General features: G+C 48.0%; 1 protein-coding gene across 3 annotated transcripts in view; it reads left to right on the top strand.

The window, feature by feature from the left end:
* Positions 1-17,932, top strand: part of LOC134347264 (succinyl-CoA:3-ketoacid coenzyme A transferase 1, mitochondrial-like) — a 183,962-nt gene that overhangs the window by 125,589 nt on the left and 40,441 nt on the right. For all 3 annotated transcript variants that reach the window (XM_063049639.1, XM_063049640.1, XM_063049641.1), the window contains 6 exons: positions 5,883-6,032; positions 6,206-6,312; positions 8,421-8,481; positions 10,169-10,276; positions 13,255-13,369; positions 15,239-15,333. In XM_063049639.1, the coding sequence (XP_062905709.1) occupies positions 5,883-6,032; positions 6,206-6,312; positions 8,421-8,481; positions 10,169-10,276; positions 13,255-13,369; positions 15,239-15,333 (636 nt within the window). The remainder of the gene's footprint in view (positions 1-5,882; positions 6,033-6,205; positions 6,313-8,420; positions 8,482-10,168; positions 10,277-13,254; positions 13,370-15,238; positions 15,334-17,932) is intronic.

The following is a 17,932-nucleotide window of genomic DNA, read 5'->3' as shown; positions in this document are numbered from 1 at the left end:
ATACTGGTTCAGTTCCTCCGCCATCTCCTCATCTCCCATTACAATTTCTCCAGCATCATTTTCTATCGGTCCTATATCTACCCTCACCTGTCTTTTACTCTTTATATACATGAAAAAGCTTTTAGTATCCTCTTTGATATTATTTGCTAGCTTCCTTTCATAGTTCATCTTTTCCCTCTTAATGACCTTCTTAGTTTCCTTTTGTAAGGTTTTAAAAACTTCCCAATCCTCTGTCTTCCCACTAATTTTTGTTTCCTTGTATGCCCTCTCCTTTGCTTTAACTTTGGCTTTGACTTCTCTTGTCAGCCACGGTTGCATCCTTTTTCCATTTGAAAATTTCTTCTTTTTTGGAATATATCTGTCTTGCACCTTCCTCACTTCTCGCATAAACTCCAACCACTGCTGCTGTGCTGTCTTTCCCGCCAGTGTCCCTTTCCAGTCAACTTTGACCAGTTCCTCTCTCATGCCACTGTAATTTCCTTTACTCCACTGAAACACCGACACATCAGATTTCGGCTTCTCTTTCTCAAACTTCACAGTGAACTCAATCATGTTATGAACACTGTCCCCCAAGGGTTCCTTCACCTTAATCTCTCCAATCACCTCCGGTTCATTACACAATACCCAATCCAGTACAGCCGATCCCTTAGTGGGCTCAACAACAAGCTGTTCTAAAAAGCCATCTCGCAGACATTCTACAAATTCTCTCTCTTGAGATCCAGTGCCGACCTGATTTTCCCAATCTACTTGCATGTTAAAATCCCCCACAATTATCATAACACTGCCCTTCTGACAAGCCTTTTCCATTTCCTGTTGTAATTTGTAGTCCACATCCCTGCAGCTGTTTGGAGGCCTATATATAACTGCCATCAGGGTCCTTTTACCCCTGTGATTTCTTAGCTCAACCTATAAAGATTCTGCACCTTCTGATCCTATGTCACCTCTTTCTAATGATTTAATATCATTTCTTACCAATAAAGCCAGACCTCCCCCTCTGCCTACCTTCCTATCCTTCTGATACACCGTGTATCCTTGGACGTTCAGCTCCCAGAGACATGCATCCTTTAGTCACGTCTCCGTGATGACCACAATATCATACCTGCCAATCTGTAGCTGTACGACAAGATCATCCACCTTATTCCTTATGCTGCGTGCATTTAAGTATAACACCTTAAGACCAGTATTTGGTACTTTTTGCTTTGATTGCACTGCAACTCATCCCAATGGCTACAAATTTGCCCCATCACCTGCCTGTCCTTCCTGACATCTTTACTGCTCACTATCTTAGATTTATTTCTGTTTTCCCCCTCCTCCGCTCTATCATTCTGGTTCCCATCCCCCTGCCAAAATAGTTTAAACCCTCCCTAACAGATCTATTAAACCTTCCCGCCAGGATATTGGTCCCCTTTGCAGGCTATCCAAAATGTTAACAGTGGTAAAGTGTCAGGGCCTGCCGGCGTACCAATTGAATTCTACAAATCATTTCAAGAAAAATTACTAGTTGCACACATAAATATGTATGACGAATCTTATCAGAATGGAACTCTCCCACCCTCTTTAAGGCTGGCAATGATAACGCTGATCTTGCAACCAGGCAAACCAACTACAGAATGTTCCTCATTTAGACCAATAAGTCTAATTGGATCCGACACAAAAGTATTTTGTAAAGCCTTAGCAAGAAGATTGGATCCTTGTATCCCACATTTAACTCATAATGATCAGAATGGTTTTGTGCAAAAACGCCAAGGATTCCATAATATTAGAAGAGCTCTTAACATAATTCATGAAAAATTTGACACTAAAGATACAGCAGTAATATCACTGGTTGCTCGGCAGCCCTTCGATAGAATAAAATGGCCATATTTATTTAATGTATTGGCTAGATTTGGATTGGGAAAGAACTTCCTTAAATGGATTCTGATTTTATATACAAATCCAATAGCCAGTGACTTAACAAATAGTATAGTTTCTAAACCAGTCATCTTGGAGTGATCTACTCGCCAGGGATGTCCTTTGTCACCGATGTTGTTTATACCGGCCATAGAACCCCTGGCTAATGCAATAAGAACGCAGACAGGCCTGTCGGGCATCCAGCGAGGAGAACAGGAACATAGAATATCCGTATATGCTGACGACGTGATTGTTTTTTTAACAAATTTATCCATCAGTATTCCAAACTTAATGCAACAGATTGAATTGTTTGGGCAGTTCTCTGGTTATAACATTAACAACTCGAAACAAGAAGAAAGACTGAAACCAGTCATAAAAAACCCATTTATAAATGCAAAGGAAGGATTTACCCACCTTGGCGTCAAAATTACCCCTGAAATTAAAACGATCGTCCCAACAAACTATAACCCACTAGTGGATGAAGTGAAAGAGACGTTGGATTGATGGATAACAATGCCCATATCAATGACTGGCCATATAAACACGATCAAAATTAATATATTACCAAAATTTCTATACCTTTTTCAATCACTTCCTCTCCCACTACCAAAATCATTTTTTGATAAGCTTAATAGTATTTTTAGTAAATTAATTTGGAATAATAAAAAATCTAGACTGAGACTTAGGCTGCTATACCTGCCTTATGAAAGGGGAGGGCTACGGCTCCCGAACGTGAAATAGTATATTGGTCTGCTTAGTTACGTTCTGCAATGTTTTATTTCTCAATGGAGGCCCTTCCAGCCTGGGTGAATATTGAACAGGCATCAGTACCAAACCGCCCATTAAAGCTCTGTCTATGCTCTGCAGACCCGAGAAATCTGAAAAGAACAACCGAGAACCCTTTCCTCAAAAACACTATTGATATCTGGTATAAAGCACATCAGCATATTAAAGATACTCCTCCCATCTCTCGCTTCTCCCCAATATGGGGCAACACATACTTCAGGGCAGGAAGAGCAGATGGTGGTTTCAGAATCTGGGCAGACAAAGGTGTGCAGAAAATAGAGGACCTATGCATAAATGGTAAGCTTATTTGAGCTATTGTGTCAGACATACCATATTCCTAAAAACGCTTTTTTAAATATTTGCAACTGAAGCATTTCATACTATCAAAATATAAGCATTTAATATCTGAACCACCACTATCACATCTTGAAAATCTCACACTTCTAAGCCTAAAAGGGAGAAGTCAGATTTCTTTGTTCTATACATTTTTGATGTCCTATGGTAAGGAGTCCACCATTGACAGGCTGGAGACATGGAGACTGGATGTTCAAGAGGACATAGAGGAAACTGAGTGGGAAATGGCATGTTTAAAAACCCCAAAACAGTCAATTAATAAGAGTGATGCTATTACAATATAAATGGTTAACAAGAACTTATATTACCCTGGTCAAACTGAACCGTTGGTCCCCTGACATCCCGGACACTTGTGTTAAATGTTAGAAGAAAAGGGTACTCTGTTTCACTGTGTATGGGACTGTCCAAAATTTTAAAAATACTGGAAAACAGTTGTTCAGACTATATCTGAGATTGTTGGAGTAAAGGTGCCTCACCAAGCAAAAATGTGTGTACTAGGTATATATACAAAGAGCTTTACTGTTACTCCAAAGCAGTCAACTTTAATTGACTTTGGACTCCTACAGGCCAGGAGGATGACAGCTTTATCTTGGAGAAAAGTGGAAATACCTTCGATACATGTATGGGTAAAGGAGATGGCATCTTGTATTGGAGAGACTGACTTGAATAACCAAGGGAAGGGCAGGAGAATTTGAATAAGTGTAGAAACCTTTATTGGAGTTTCTTGGACGTCAAGGTGCAGTCTTTTTGAAATAACTGTGCTGTTGAGAGCTTCTGGGGTTTTTTTCTGATGTGTTTTTATTTTATTTCTTTATTAAATATGTGAAGTATGTGAAATGTTATATCTCTTTTCCTTTGATTGTGAAAAACATGAGGACATGTTTCACTATTTAGTTTAATTAAGTTTAATTACACCTCGGAGTTCAACTACTGTACAGAGTCTTGTCATCTTCAGAAGTTTTTTGATGATGCTGCCATAGCTGGATGCATCAGCAAGGGAGATGAGGCTGAATACAGGGCTACGGTAGGAAACTTTGTCACATGGTGTGAGCAGAATTATCCGCAGCTTAATGTGAAAAAGACTAAGGAGCTGGTGGTAGACCTGAGGAGAGCTAAGGTACCAGTGACCCCTGTTTCCATCCAGGGGGTCAGTGTGGACATGGTGGAGGATTACAAATACCTGGGGATATGAATTGACAATAAACTGGACTGGTCAAAGAACACTGAGGCTGTCTACAAGAAGGGTCAGAGCCCTCTCTATTTCCGGAGGAGACTGAGGTCCTTTGACATCTGCCGGACGATGCTGAGGATGTTCTACGAGTCTGTGGTGGCCAGTGCAATCATGTTAGCTGTTGTGTGCTGGGGCAGCAGGCTGAGGGTAACAGACACCAACAGAATCAACAAACTCATTCGTAAGGCCAGTGATGTTGTGGGGATGGAACTGGACTCTGTCACGGTGGTGTCTGAAAAGAGGATGCTGTCTAAGTTGTGTGCCATCTTGGACAATGTCTCTCATCCACCACATAATGTACTGGTTGGGCACAGGAGTACATTCAGCCAGAGACTCATTCCACCGAGATGCAACACAGAGCGTCATAGGAAGTCATTCCTGCCTGTGGCCATCAAACTTTACAACTCCTCCCTTGGAGGGTCAGACACCCTGAGCCAATAGGCTGGTCCTGGATTTATTTCATAATTTACTGGCATAATTTACATATTACTATTTAACTATTTATGGTTCTATTACTATTTATTATTTATGGTGCAACTGTAACAAAAACCAATTTCCCCCGGGATCAATAAAGTATGACTATGACTATTATTATTGTTTACTTGTATATGTGAAATATATGTAAAATTCAATAAAAATATTGTTCAAAAAAAACACAGTGCCTTGAGGGGAAACAATAACGGAATGCAGAGTAAAGGGATACAGAGAGAGTGCAGTGCAGGCAGACGATAAGGTGCAAGATCCTGACGTAGATTGTGAGGTTGAACATTTCATTGTAGAAGCATTCTGCTCATTGGTCTTAGCAGCGTAGAAGCTCTCCTTGAGCCCGGTGCTCTGTGCTTCCAGGCTTTTGTATCTTCTCCCTAATGGGAGGGGGAAAGAGAGAATGTCTGGGGTGGCTAGGGTTTTGATTCTGTTGGCTGCTTTACTGGGGCAGAAGTGCAGACAAGGTCCATGGGATAACTGACCTCCCTTTCTACCAGTCCTGCACTGTACATTGAAATGTATAGTGAACTGTGTTGCTTGTATCAAAGACCAATTCAGTCTGAGGATGTGCTGGGGACAGCCCGTAACTGTCACCACGACAGCTCCCTTGCCTCCTCACCTGAACTTTCAGCCTCTAGCTGATGTCTTCAAGCCTCTCAGTCCCTCCCTTCCGAGGATTGCGAGGTTTGATGACTCAGCTGAAGTTAATGAAATAATCCATAGCAACAGGTCTGACCTTATTTAATCCACTAATTACAACCTCAAAAACAGCAGTGCCAACAATCTTGTCGAACCTGATTTCCAAATGGTGAAGCGATCTGTAGTGGTGACACTCTACCTTGGTAACCCCATTTGCCCTTTCGTCAGTTCGTGCTGACCCTGCCCGGTCTCTGAGCACTTCATTAAGAATCGTTCCCTGCTACTGATGTTGTGAACAGCTCTGTCGTTCCCTGGTTTTCTCCCTCACTCCTTCCTTGAATGGTTTGGTAACATTTGCCTCCCTTCAGTGTGTGAGAAAACGTTCCAGAATCGATGGCAGTTTCGAAGGTGACCGTGCATCCACTTTGTTTGGCCTCGTCTGTGTTCAGGTGACCCCTCCTGACCGACCGCCTGTTCATCCACTTCATCCCCGCAGGGAACTTTGGCCGAGAGAATCCGGGCTGGAGGGGCAGGTATCCCTGCGTTCTTTACTCCGACAGCGTACGGCACGCTTATTGAAGAAGGTGGCGCCCCCATTAAGTACAACAAGGATGGCAGCGTCTGCATAGCGAGTGAGCCCAGAGAGGTAAGGGTCTTTTTATTTGAATGAACCTCCTCCAAACCCTTTCCAACAACACCATACCCTTCGATAAGGGGCCCAAAACTGATCACAATACTCCAAATGCAGGCTGACCGATTTACTTCCCAAACCTTGGCGTTACATCCTTGCTTTTCTGGTTTGACGGTGTTTGTTCCTAGGTGCGGGAGTTTAATGGCCGACACTGCATCATGGAGAAGGGAATCACTGGCGATTTTGCCCTCATTAAGGCTTGGAAGGCGGATCGAGCTGGGAATGTCGTTTTCAGGTAATCTTGCCCTCAGCTGCAGTCTGATTTGTGGTGAAGTGGCAGGCCAGACACGGTATGTGCAGAAAATAAAATGTGGATGTGGAAAATCTTATTTTAAACAAAACGAGTGCTTTGACTGATTCATTAACTTGGATTCTTAGCTCAGAAACAGGCCCTTCAGCCCATCGAGTCTGCATCAACTCTGTTACTCTAACCCACACTAAACTCGTTTTATTCTCCCCGTTGGTGTGCCACAGTAGAGTAGCAGTTAGTGTGACCCTATTACATCTCAGGGTTTCCAAGTTCATTTCCAGTGCTGTCTGTGAGGAGTCTGTACGCTCTCCCCGTCTGTGCTCTGGTTCCTCCCTCAGTCGGACGATGTACCGGTTAGTAGGTCAATGGTTATTGTAAATCATCCTGCGATTAGGCTGGGTTTAAATCATTGGGTTTCTGGGCAGTGTGGCTTAGTGGGCCGGATGGGCACTCTATATCTTAAATAAATGTTCCTATCAGTTGTTGCTATATTCTCACCCCGTCACATAAATGGCCAATTAACTCACTGACTTGTTTGTCTTTGAGATTGTGGAGCAAACGAGAGCACCAGGGGAAGCCCACAGGAGCTTGGCGAGAATACAGACAATGCCGGGCTTCGGGGTCGAACCCAGGTCTCTGGTGTTGGGGGAGGACCCAGGGAGGGGGGCAGTGGCTCTCTGAGCTCTCCAGAAATGCAGCCTGTGTTTCCCAATTTTCCGGTTTTGATTGAACTCCGTGGGCATTGCCGCGATGGAGTACGAATCGTTCCTCTGCCTTGGGCAGGTATTATCGCAGGAGTGTAGACTTCAGAATTGGGCTTCATATCACCAGCATGTGTTGTGAAATTTGTTGTTTTGCCCCTGCGTACATTGCAATCTTAATATTAAAAACTATAAATTACAGTAAAAGATTACAGTAGGAGTTTGTACGTTCTCCCTGCCTGTGAGGAGTGTGTACAGTAAAAGACAGTGTAAAAGAAAGCAAAAAGACTAAATAGTGAGGTAGTGTTTATGGACTCATCCATTCAGAAATCTGATGGTGGAGGGGAAGAAGCTGTTCCTGAATCATTGAGTGTGTGTCTTCAGACTCCTGTACCTCCTCCCTGATGGCAGCAATGAGAAGAGGGCATGTCCTGTGTGATGGGGGTCCCGAATGATGGATGCCTCCTGTTTGAGGCATTGCCTTCCAAAGATGGCCTCAGTGCTGGGGAGATCCGTTTATGAAATGGCAGGCAGCGTACAGTGGCAATGCTGGGGAGATCAGAGAACGTACAGTGGCAATGCTGGGGAGATCAGAGAACGTACAGTGGCAATGCTGGGGAGATCAGAGAACGTACAGTGGCAATGCTGGGGAGATCAGAGAACGTACAGTGGCAATGCTGGGGAGATCAGAGAACGTACAGTGGCAATGCTGGGGAGATCAGAGAACGTACAGTGGCAATGCTGGGGAGATCAGAGAACCTACAGTGGCAATGCTGGGGAGATCAGAGAACGTACAGTGGCAATGCTGGGGAGATCAGAGAACGTACAGTGGCAATGCTGGGGAGATCAGAGAACGTACAGTGGCAATGCTGGGGAGATCAGAGAACGTACAGTGGCAATGCTGGGGAGATCAGAGAACGTACAGTGGCAATGCTGGGGAGATCAGAGAACGTACAGTGGCAATGCTGGGGAGATCAGAGAACCTACAGTGGCAATGCTGGGGAGATCAGAGAACGTACAGTGGCAATGCTGGGGAGATCAGAGAACGTACAGTGGCAATGCTGGGGAGATCAGAGAACGTACAGTGGCAATGCTGGGGAGATCAGAGAACGTACAGTGGCAATGCTGGGGAGATCAGAGAACGTACAGTGGCAATGCTGGGGAGATCAGAGAACGTACAGTGGCAATGCTGGGGAGATCAGAGAACCTACAGTGGCAATGCTGGGGAGATCAGAGAACGTACAGTGGCAATGCTGGGGAGATCAGAGAACCTACAGTGGCAATGCTGGGGAGATGCTCGTGGCAGGATGGCCATTGCTGTGTTTCACTCTCATTTCCTGAGTGCTGGAGCTTGTTGTGCTGGTCTAACACTGATCTCTCAACCTATTCCAGGAAGACAGCACGCAACTTCAATCAGACCATGTGTAAAGCTGCCAAAGTGACAGTGGTGGAGGTAAGTCAGTGTTTGTTTGTTGAGGAGTAGGTCCTTCCTGTCCTTCCTGTCCTTCGAGCCACGCCGCCCAGCAATTCACCCCCGCTTTGACCTGAGCATAATTTATATAGCCCAATTAACCTACAGATTGGCAACACAAAATGCTGGAGGAACTCAGCAGGCCAGGTAGCATCTATGGAGAAGAGTACAGTTGGCCATTGAGTATACTCTCTTTTTTTCCCATTGATGCTGCCTGTCCTGCTGAGCTCCTCCAGCATTTTGTGTGTGTAGCTCGGATTTCCAGCATCTGCAGATTTTCTCTTGTTTGTGAACCTGCTAACTGGTGCGCCTTTGGACTGTGGCGGAAACCGGAGCACCCGGACAAAACATGCACATTCTGCGAGGAGGGCTTACAGACTCCTTACAGGTGACTTTCGGAGTTGAACTCTGACCTCCGGCTCCCTGAGCGGCAATTGCGTTGTGCTAAGCACGTGTGCTTGTGGCTACCGTGACGAGCGGCCTCGAGGGCTTGAGTCGTAACGAGTAATTGGGATTGTTTTGCCTGGAGGATATGAGGCTGAGGGGGTAGGCAGTAGTTTAAAAGACATTTTGACAGGTACATGGATGGGAAGGGCCAGTCTGGAGTATCCTGACAGGCATGTGGTGTTTCCCATCGTGTCCAGTGATGGCAGGAAGCCCTTGCGAGAGAATTTCATGATGTCTGTGCCTTGTCGTACCCTTCGCTGTCCACAGGGTGTTACAGCACTGCCTTCCTGGCCATTGGATCTCACTGTAGGTCTCAGCCACCCACTCCCTCGGAGCTGACTTCATGGCCCTACCTCACCGGGGTATGAGGCCACCAGCTACCCTCACCTGCTTTACCCCACCTGTCGGTCAGGCATGTCCCTATCTCACCGGGGTGTGAGGCCACTGGCTACCCTCCCCCTGGTTTATCCCACCTGTTGGATAGGCATGTCCCTATCTCACTGGAGTGTGAGGTCACTGGCTACCCTCACCTGTCGGACAGGTGTGTCCCTATCTCACTGGGGTGTGAGGTCACTGGCTACCCTCACCTGTCGAAGCGGTGTACTGGGTATGAGGTCACCGGCTACCCTCACCTGTCGGACAGGTGTGTCCCTATCTCACTGGGGTGTGAAGTCACCGACTACCCTCGCCTGTCGAAGCGGTGTACCAGGGTGTGGCTGCTGTCGGATACACACGGCTACTCGGAGCCACGGGTGGGAGCCGAGTGTCCAGTGGGGACCTCAGGTGAGTGAGCTGCCCCAGAATGGACACGACAAGCTCCTTCACCAGATGTGCGACCCCTCTCTGGACACCCGTGCATCCTTGGGCAGACATTGAGTCTGAGAATAATGCAACACAGATCAGGCCCTTTGGCCTGTTCAGTCAATGCCAGCCAGGATTCCTGTCGAAAGTTAATGGTGTTTGCCTGCACCTTGGTCAGCGTCACTAAGCACAGCCAAAGGGTCTGTCTCCATACTGGGTAACGATAACGAGCTAACGAATGACGATCTGGCTGGGTGTCTGGTGGGTTTCCTCAGAATACCCCAGCAATCCCTTGGGTTGTGTTGGTTTGTTAATGTAAATGATGCATTTCGCCGTGTGTTTCAATAAATAAGAGAGTCTCATTGTGAGGGCCATCTCTGTGAGCACTGCTAACCGGGGCACCTCGCCTGTGTCTCCCCAGGTGGAGGAGATCGTCGACACGGGAACCTTTGCCCCTGAGGATGTGCATATACCCAGTATTTACGTTCAGAGGGTCGTGAAGGGGCAGCAGTACGAGAAGCGCATCGAGGTGAGTGGTTCGGGTGTGCAGTGAGTGCCGAGGGAGAGACACCGCCTCTTCTTCCACAGCACAGTGCTTCCCTTCGCTCTGACCGGCTTCCCTGGGGGGAACGTAGCTTCTCTGCACAAAGCAGGGTGCTGGGCGTGCTGGCCCCGTCCGTCCAGGTATTGAGCTTAGAGTAAGGGTTGTGTTCCAGTTCTACAACTTGATCGCCTTCGGCCCATGGACACGGAGGGTGTGATAGGCAGGGGGAAGTACAGGGAGGTACTCCGCCCCAGGCTGCAGGAGGCAGGTAACTGGGTGACTGTCAGGAGAGGGAATGGGCAGCCAGTACAGAGAGAACCCCTGTGGCTGTTCCCCTCAGTAATGGCTATAGTGCTTTGGATACTGTTGAGGGGCGACCTACCAGGTGGAGCCACAGTGACTGGGTCTTTGGCACTGCGTCTGGCGTTGAGGCTCAGGAGGGAACGGGGGTGAAAAGAACAACAGTAGGAATTGGGGATTCCATAGTTCCTGAAGGGAGAAGTTAGGGAGTTGGGTGGAAAACTGGAAGGCAGGACCTCCTGGGTAGTTATCTCTGGATTGCTGCCTGTGCTTCCCACCAGTGAGGGTAAGAGCAGGATGATTGGACAGGTGGATGCATGGCTGACAAACTGGTGCAGGGGACAATTTCTGGATCAATGGGGAAGGATTGACGTGTACAAAAGAGACGGGTTACATCTGAACCAGAGGGGGGACCAGTATCCTTGAGGGCAACTTTACTAAAACTGTTGGGGAGGGTTTAACCTAATTTGGGAGGGGGATGGGAACCGGAGCGGTCAGGCTGATGGTGTGGCAGGTGCGGTGTGTAGTGAGACTGTCGGGAAGGGCGGTCTGCTGATAGGGCAACACTGCAGTTAACCGGGCCGAGTTGCAGTGTGGGGTGGCATTGCTCTCTTGGTAAAAAATGAAATCGAATCCTTAGAAAGAGATGACATAGAATCAGAAGATGTACAATCGTTATAGGTAGAGTTAAAGAAACTGCAAAGGCAAAAAGACCCTGATGGGATTTGCATTCAGGCCTCTGAACAGTATCCAAGATGTGATGTACAGATTACAATGGGAAATAGAAAAGGTATGTCAAAAGAACAATGTTAATAGTCAGTCGTCTGGTGTAATCAGTTCGGTGCCGGATCCCAAGAGAGAATTTGTAGAATGCCAACAGGACCTTTTTTCAGAGCAGCTTCTGGTTGAGCTCACTAGGGGGTCAGCTATTCCAGATTGGGTGTTGTGTAATGAACCAGATTTGAACAGGGAGCTTAAGGTAAAGGAAACCTTAGGAGGCAGTGATGATAATACGAAAGAATTCACCCTGCAGTTTGAGAGGGAGAAGCTAAAACCAGGTGTGTCAGTTCAGTGGAGTAAAGAGAATTACAGAGGCATGAGAGAGGAGCTGGCCAAAGTTGATTAGAAGGCTGCACTATGAGGGGTGACAGTGGAACTGCAATGGCTGGAGTTTCAGGGAGCAATTTGGAGGTGCAAGATGGATCTCAAAGAAGAAATATTCTAAAGGCAGGATGGTACAACTGAAGTAAGAAGCTGGGAGATGATTGGTGAGAGCAGGTGCATGGGGGAGGAGGGAATGGGGATGAGGTAAGAAGCTGGGAGGTGATTGGTGAGAGCATGTGGATGGGAGAGGAGGGAGGATGAGGTAAGAAGCTGGGAGGTGATTGGTTGAAAAGGGCTGAAGAAGAAGGAATTTGATAGAGGATAGGGACCATGGAAGAAAGGGAAGGGGTGATGGGCAGCTGAGGAGAAGAGAAGGGGTGAGGTGGGAACCAGAATGTGCAATGGAAAGGGGTGGAAAGAAATGAGCAGAAGTTAGAGAAATCAAAGTTCATCTCCTTGTTCCAAACACACACAGTCCTGGGAAGATTATCTGTAGATGTTGGGTGGGCATCCTTATCTCTCGAACACACCTGTGAGTTGTTCTGGCCAAAGGCAAGGGTGCCTGGTTGCTTGGGAGCAAGGTAGGAACCTCTCTGCGTGGAGAGTGTAGAGTTCCCTCTGTGCTCTGTCCGTTGGTATGTCCGAGACTGAATTCCACTGAACCGGTGTTCTGGGGGAGCAAAGGCTGGAGGGTGGTGGAGCAGGCTCGGAGAGGCATCCTGGTTCTCCTGATAGGAAAAGTGGAAGCTGTAGACTGGATGCTATTGAAGTGACAAGGGCGCCGGGAGGAGCTGGTCTTTGAAGGCGGGAGGAGGGGTACCGCGGTAGGGAGACACTGGAACTCGGTAAAGCTAGTGTGCCCGTGACTGGATTACTGCAGCTTCTCATGTTCAGGAGGGGCCCAATCACGGAACAGGGTTATTATCGGGTTTCTTGTCACCGTTTTATACCACGTGAAATTTGTTTTTTATTTGTTACAGCAGTACAGTGCAAAAACATGAGGTTATTATTAACTCCAAAAGTAAATGGTGTGACAGAAAGAGGGGCGGCATGGTAACACGGTGGTAGGTGTAACACTAAACACCAGCCACCTGGGTTTGTCCCGACACCGTCTGTAAGGGGTTTGTGAGCGTGTGGGTTTCCTCCGGGTGCTCTGGTTTCCTCTCACATTCCAAAGACACATGGGTTAGGGTTGGAGAGTTGTGGGCTTGCTGTGTTGGCACTGGAAGCGTGGTGACAGTTGAGGATTGTCCCCAGCATGGCCTCGGTCTGTGTTGGTTGTCGACACTGGCAATGCATTTCACTGCATGTTTTGATGTACGTGGGACAAAGGAAGTTTTATCTTTCATCTGCCACTTCACTGGAGAGGTGGATGGTTTCCCTTCTCTCGCTCAGCCTGGTGGGGTAACCCAAAGCTGTTTGTCCCGACCCCCCACCACCCCCGCCACCTCCCGGTACAGCTACAATTCCCCCAGAGTGCCAGCCCTGGTTTGTGAGCTGTCTGCAGTCCCCTCCCAGTTCCCGTGATCTTCCATTTCTGAGGCCTTGTTCCTGTTCAGAGACTCACGCTCCGGAAGCCTGGCGACACCAAGCCCAAAGCCAAGACGGAAGCCGACATCGTGAGGGAGCGCATCATCCGCAGAGCGGCGCTGGAGTTCAAGGACGGCATGTATGGTATCCTTCGACCTGTTACCCTGACTCTGGCCGTGCTCCTCGTCTCTGGCACCTGGTCAGAACCAGGTTTGTCCTCACTGACGTACAGCGTAGTTTTGCAGCACAGTACAGAGCAAAACATTTAACAATTACTATAAATTACAAACTAGAACAGATTAAGAGCATAGTGGTGTTGATGGTTGAATGGGAATAAAGCTGAGCTGAGGGTGTGTCTTTGGGCTGCTGTACCTCCCTGATGGTGGAAGTGAGAAGAGAGTGGTGATGGATCCTTGGGGCATCTGCTTCTTGACGATGTCCCCGGTGAGGAGAGTTGTGCCTGCGACGGATCTGGCTGACCGTGCAGACCCCTGCAATCCTGTGCCGTGGACCCTCCCCTCCACACCGGACGGTGAGGCAGTGACCTCCATGGTACAGCGTAGACGGTTTGGAATAGTACAGTGAGGGATGGAGGGATAGAGGGCAGACCCTCCCCACCCAGGATATGTCCTCTTCTCATTACTACATCAGGGAGGAGGTACAGGAGCCTGAAGGTGTTCACGCTGTGCTCGAGGGACTGAGAGCTGGGTGAAACTGAGTGCCAGGCACCTCTGTTACCGAGCACCTAAGGATACACTTATCAGGGAGTCGAGGATAAATTTGTGTGCATTTTGCTGATGATATCTTGCTTTGCAAATCGTGAATCTGTTCATGACGCAGTTCGTGTTTCACTGGGAGCTATAGGGAAGGTGGTGGCCTTGACTTGGTTGCTCTTAGACAGGGAGATGCCCTGGTCGCCCTGTTGATTTCAGGGTGCCAAAGACAAGAGTGCAAGGCAGATGGTGAGATCCCTGCGGTTGTTGTGGTGGGGAGCGGTCTCCCTCAACCAAGGTGTCATCCTGGAGTCGGAGAGAATAAACAGGCTGAAGTGGAGGTAAAGAGGGTAGGAAAGATGGCGGCAGGGCGAGGTACTTGGCCTCGAGCAGGTTGTTAGACCACAGGGCGGACTGGAACAGTTATTATGATAAGGGATTGACCTGGAGAGGTGAGGACGGGAGTTAACCCCTCCATTACCCTCTTCGTTAGTCAAGGATTGATGTCAAGAGCCGCAGGGTAATACTGCAGTTGTATAAAACTTTGGTGTATTGTGTTCAGTTCTGGTCAGCTCGTTGTAGGCAGGATGTGGAAACTTTAGAGAGGGTGCAGAGGAGATTTTCCAGGGTGCTGCCTGGATTGGAGAGCATCTCCTGTGAGGATAGGTTGAGTGAGCTAGGGATTTTCTCTTTGGAGTGACGGAGGATGAGAGGTGTACAAGATAAGAGGATGGATCGAGTGGACAGTCAGAGACTTTTTCTCCGGGTGGAAACGTCTAATTCGAGAGGGCGTAATTTCAGAGTGACTGAAAGAAGGTATGGGGGGGGGATGTTGGAGGTAACTTGTTTCCCCAGAGAGTAGTGAGTGCGTGGAATGTGCCACTAAGGGTGATGTTTGGGGCAGATACATTAGGGACATTTGAGAGGCACGAGGATGACAGAAAAATGGAGGAGTATGTGGGGAGGGAAGGGTTAGAATGATTTTGGAGTAGGTTAAAAGGTCGACACAACTTTGTGGGTTGACTGGCCTGTAGTGTGTTCTGTTACTGGTGAGCTTTTGGAGGCAAATGGCCTACCGTCCCAGAACCCCTGGCCCTGGAGTAGTGGTCAGTCCCAGTGGGGCCCTGTCGCAGTATCATTCCCCTGTAACTGTTGTGTGTGTGTAAATGTAATGTTCGGTGTTCTGTTACTAATGGGTTTTTGGAGGCAAACATCCCTGGTGCTGGGGTACTGGTGACTTCTCTGAAACTGTTGTGTGAATGTTTTGAGTTTCCTTTTGACCTTAACCAGGATGCGACAGCGAACCTGGGCATTGGGATGCCAATGTTGGCCAGTAACTTCATCCAAAAGGACATCACGGTGCACCTGCAGAGCGAGAACGGCGTCCTGGGGCTGGTAAGAGCGGTGTACTGAGCAGGTGATATACCGGTCTCATCCCTGCGTGTTTCCTGTTCAAGTGAGGGGCGGGAGTTCAGTTTCAGTTCCACGTCACGTTGACCAGTGTTATGATATACTTGTACATGCACTCATGAGCAGACGATTAAAGTTGGTGCACATGCGCCATTGTTTTTATCTGAAATATCTGTCTCGAAACATGGTGGCAGCGGTGGGGCTCGGAAAATCACTGTTTTCAACCGCAGCGCCCGATTTTTTTTTCAATTTGCAGTTGGCAGAGTAATAATAGCGCAACTCTGAAACACTGGAGGGTGAGTGTAAGAGCAGAGCAATGTCGACCCAGACAAGCAACCAGCCACAAATAGAGACGGGTGCAGCAGCAGTGCCTGGAGGTGAGGCAGCAGAATCTCAGTGGCACCCAGCACCAGGGCGACCCCGTGCCAGGGAACCATGGTCAGGGCAGAAATCCTCCCTTAGTCAGCGTCATCTGCCCGCCACTGGCCGTGACGGTCAACCGCGGAGTGATAGATGGATGGAAGACATGGCGGCAGATGTGGACTAACTTACAGCGTCGTACACAACTGCACAAACAGGTTCCAGCAAACCAGACAGCATTATTACTGCATACAATTGCACCTTCAGGACTTGAGGTGTACAGCAGTTTTGTGTTCGCAGATGAGGCTGAAGACCAAGACCTGACAAAGATTTTAGCTGCATTTGACAGATATGCTATCGCTGAGAAAAATGAGACATATGAATGGTACTTGTTCAACAAGCGGCAACAAGAACAAGGTGAGACCTTTGAATCGTTTCTTGCCAGCCTTAGATCTCTTGCAAAGACTTGTAATTTTTGCTCGAGTATGTCAGACAGTCTGCTGAGAGACAAGATCGTACTGGGCATTAATGACTCCCAAACCAGAAAATGTCTGTTACAAGAGAGAAAGCTATCACTCAATGACTCCATTGACATCTGTAAAAGAACAGAAATGGCTGAATCACACCTACAAGCATTCAGTACAGCTAGCAGGTCCGCTACTGTCCATGGGATTGAACCTCGCACTAACAAGAAAGGTTCGAAGCATCCTGGACAGAGGCCAGTGCTAGTGGTGGAGCCAGAGCAAAAGGCACCTTGAACAGCCACAGAAGCAAAGGGAACCCTTGCACGTACTGTGGCACGGAACATGCAGGAGACAAGGAACAACACCCAGCATACAGACAGGAGTGCCAGGCGTGTGGCATTCGAAATCACTTTGCAAAGGTACACAAGCAGAAGCCCGTGCATGGGGTGGAAGCAGCACGAAGCGATGACCAAGCCGACAGTGACAGCAGCACCGAGTTTATCGACAATGTCACACTGGTGGTCAACAGTCTGAAGACAAAGGATGACGTATTCGCACAGATGCTCATCAATGGAAAGCCAATAGACTTCCAAGTCGACAGCGGGGCGAGTGTTAACATTTTACCTCGCAAATACTTGGAGGGAGTAGACCACACACTGAGACAATGCACAAAAAAGCTGATGATGTGGAACAAGACCACCATGAATGCAGAAGGGATGTGCAGAGTGAAATTGTGTAACCCCATGACGAACCGCAAGTATTCTGTCGAATTTGTCGTGGTCACTGATGACTTGACAGCATTGCTGGGAAGCAGGGCCAGCCAGCAAATGGAGCTGATTACGGTCAACTATGACAACTTTCGCAGGGTGCATGCATCTACACTTAAGGAAAAACAATGCACACCAGAAGAACGCTATGCAGAGGTGTTCGATGATGCGCCTGGGGAGCTTCCGGGTGTAGTCCACCTGCAGATTAATGAGGAAGTTCAACCCACAGAGTTACCCCCACGATGTCTACCTCACACTATGAAGTGGAAAGTGAAAGCTGAGCTTGATCAACTGGTAGACCACAAGGTGATGGCTCCAGTCCATGAACCTACAAGGTGGGGTAGCCAGTTAGTGGTCGCAGAGAAGAATGGCGACCTTTGTATATGCATTGACCCTTGACCATTGACCAAAGTGCTGAGGAGAGAACACTGCCCCCTTCCGGTGACAGAGGACATTTTGCTAGATCTTGACCAGGCTAAGGTTTTCAGCAAACTTGATATGAGTTCTGCATTCTGGCAAGTGAAATTGGACCGTGAATCAAGCGTGCTCACCACTTTCAACACACCTTTCGGGTGGTAGAGATGGCTCAGACTCCCGTTTGGAACCAGTGTTTCATCAGAGATCTTTCAGCGCAGGCTGCATCAGGCACTGGAAGGACTACCGGAAGTGATCTGCATCGCAGACGACATTCTGGTGTACACAGTCATTTTCGCACTTGAGCATTTTCATCAGTACACTTTTGGCCGCTTCACAAGAGTACTCAGCGATCTAAGCCACTCAAAATGATAGTTAAGAAGCTGTTGGTGAAGGCACCAAAGCGCCTACAGGGAGTGCTTCTTCGCCTGTAGAGCCATGACTTCGACATCACCTACTGTCAAGGAAAGCTCATGCACCTCACGGATACGCTATCGCGAGCAGTTACCGGTACTCCAGGACAGGAGAACAGCTTCGACGAAGTCAACATGCTATCACACCTGCCAATCTGTGATGAGC

Source organism: Mobula hypostoma, chromosome 5 (assembly GCF_963921235.1).
Source record: "Mobula hypostoma chromosome 5, sMobHyp1.1, whole genome shotgun sequence".
NCBI lineage: Eukaryota > Metazoa > Chordata > Chondrichthyes > Myliobatiformes > Myliobatidae > Mobula > Mobula hypostoma.
Note: the sequence above shows the minus strand (reverse complement) of the source record. Positions and strands in the feature narration are given on the sequence as shown.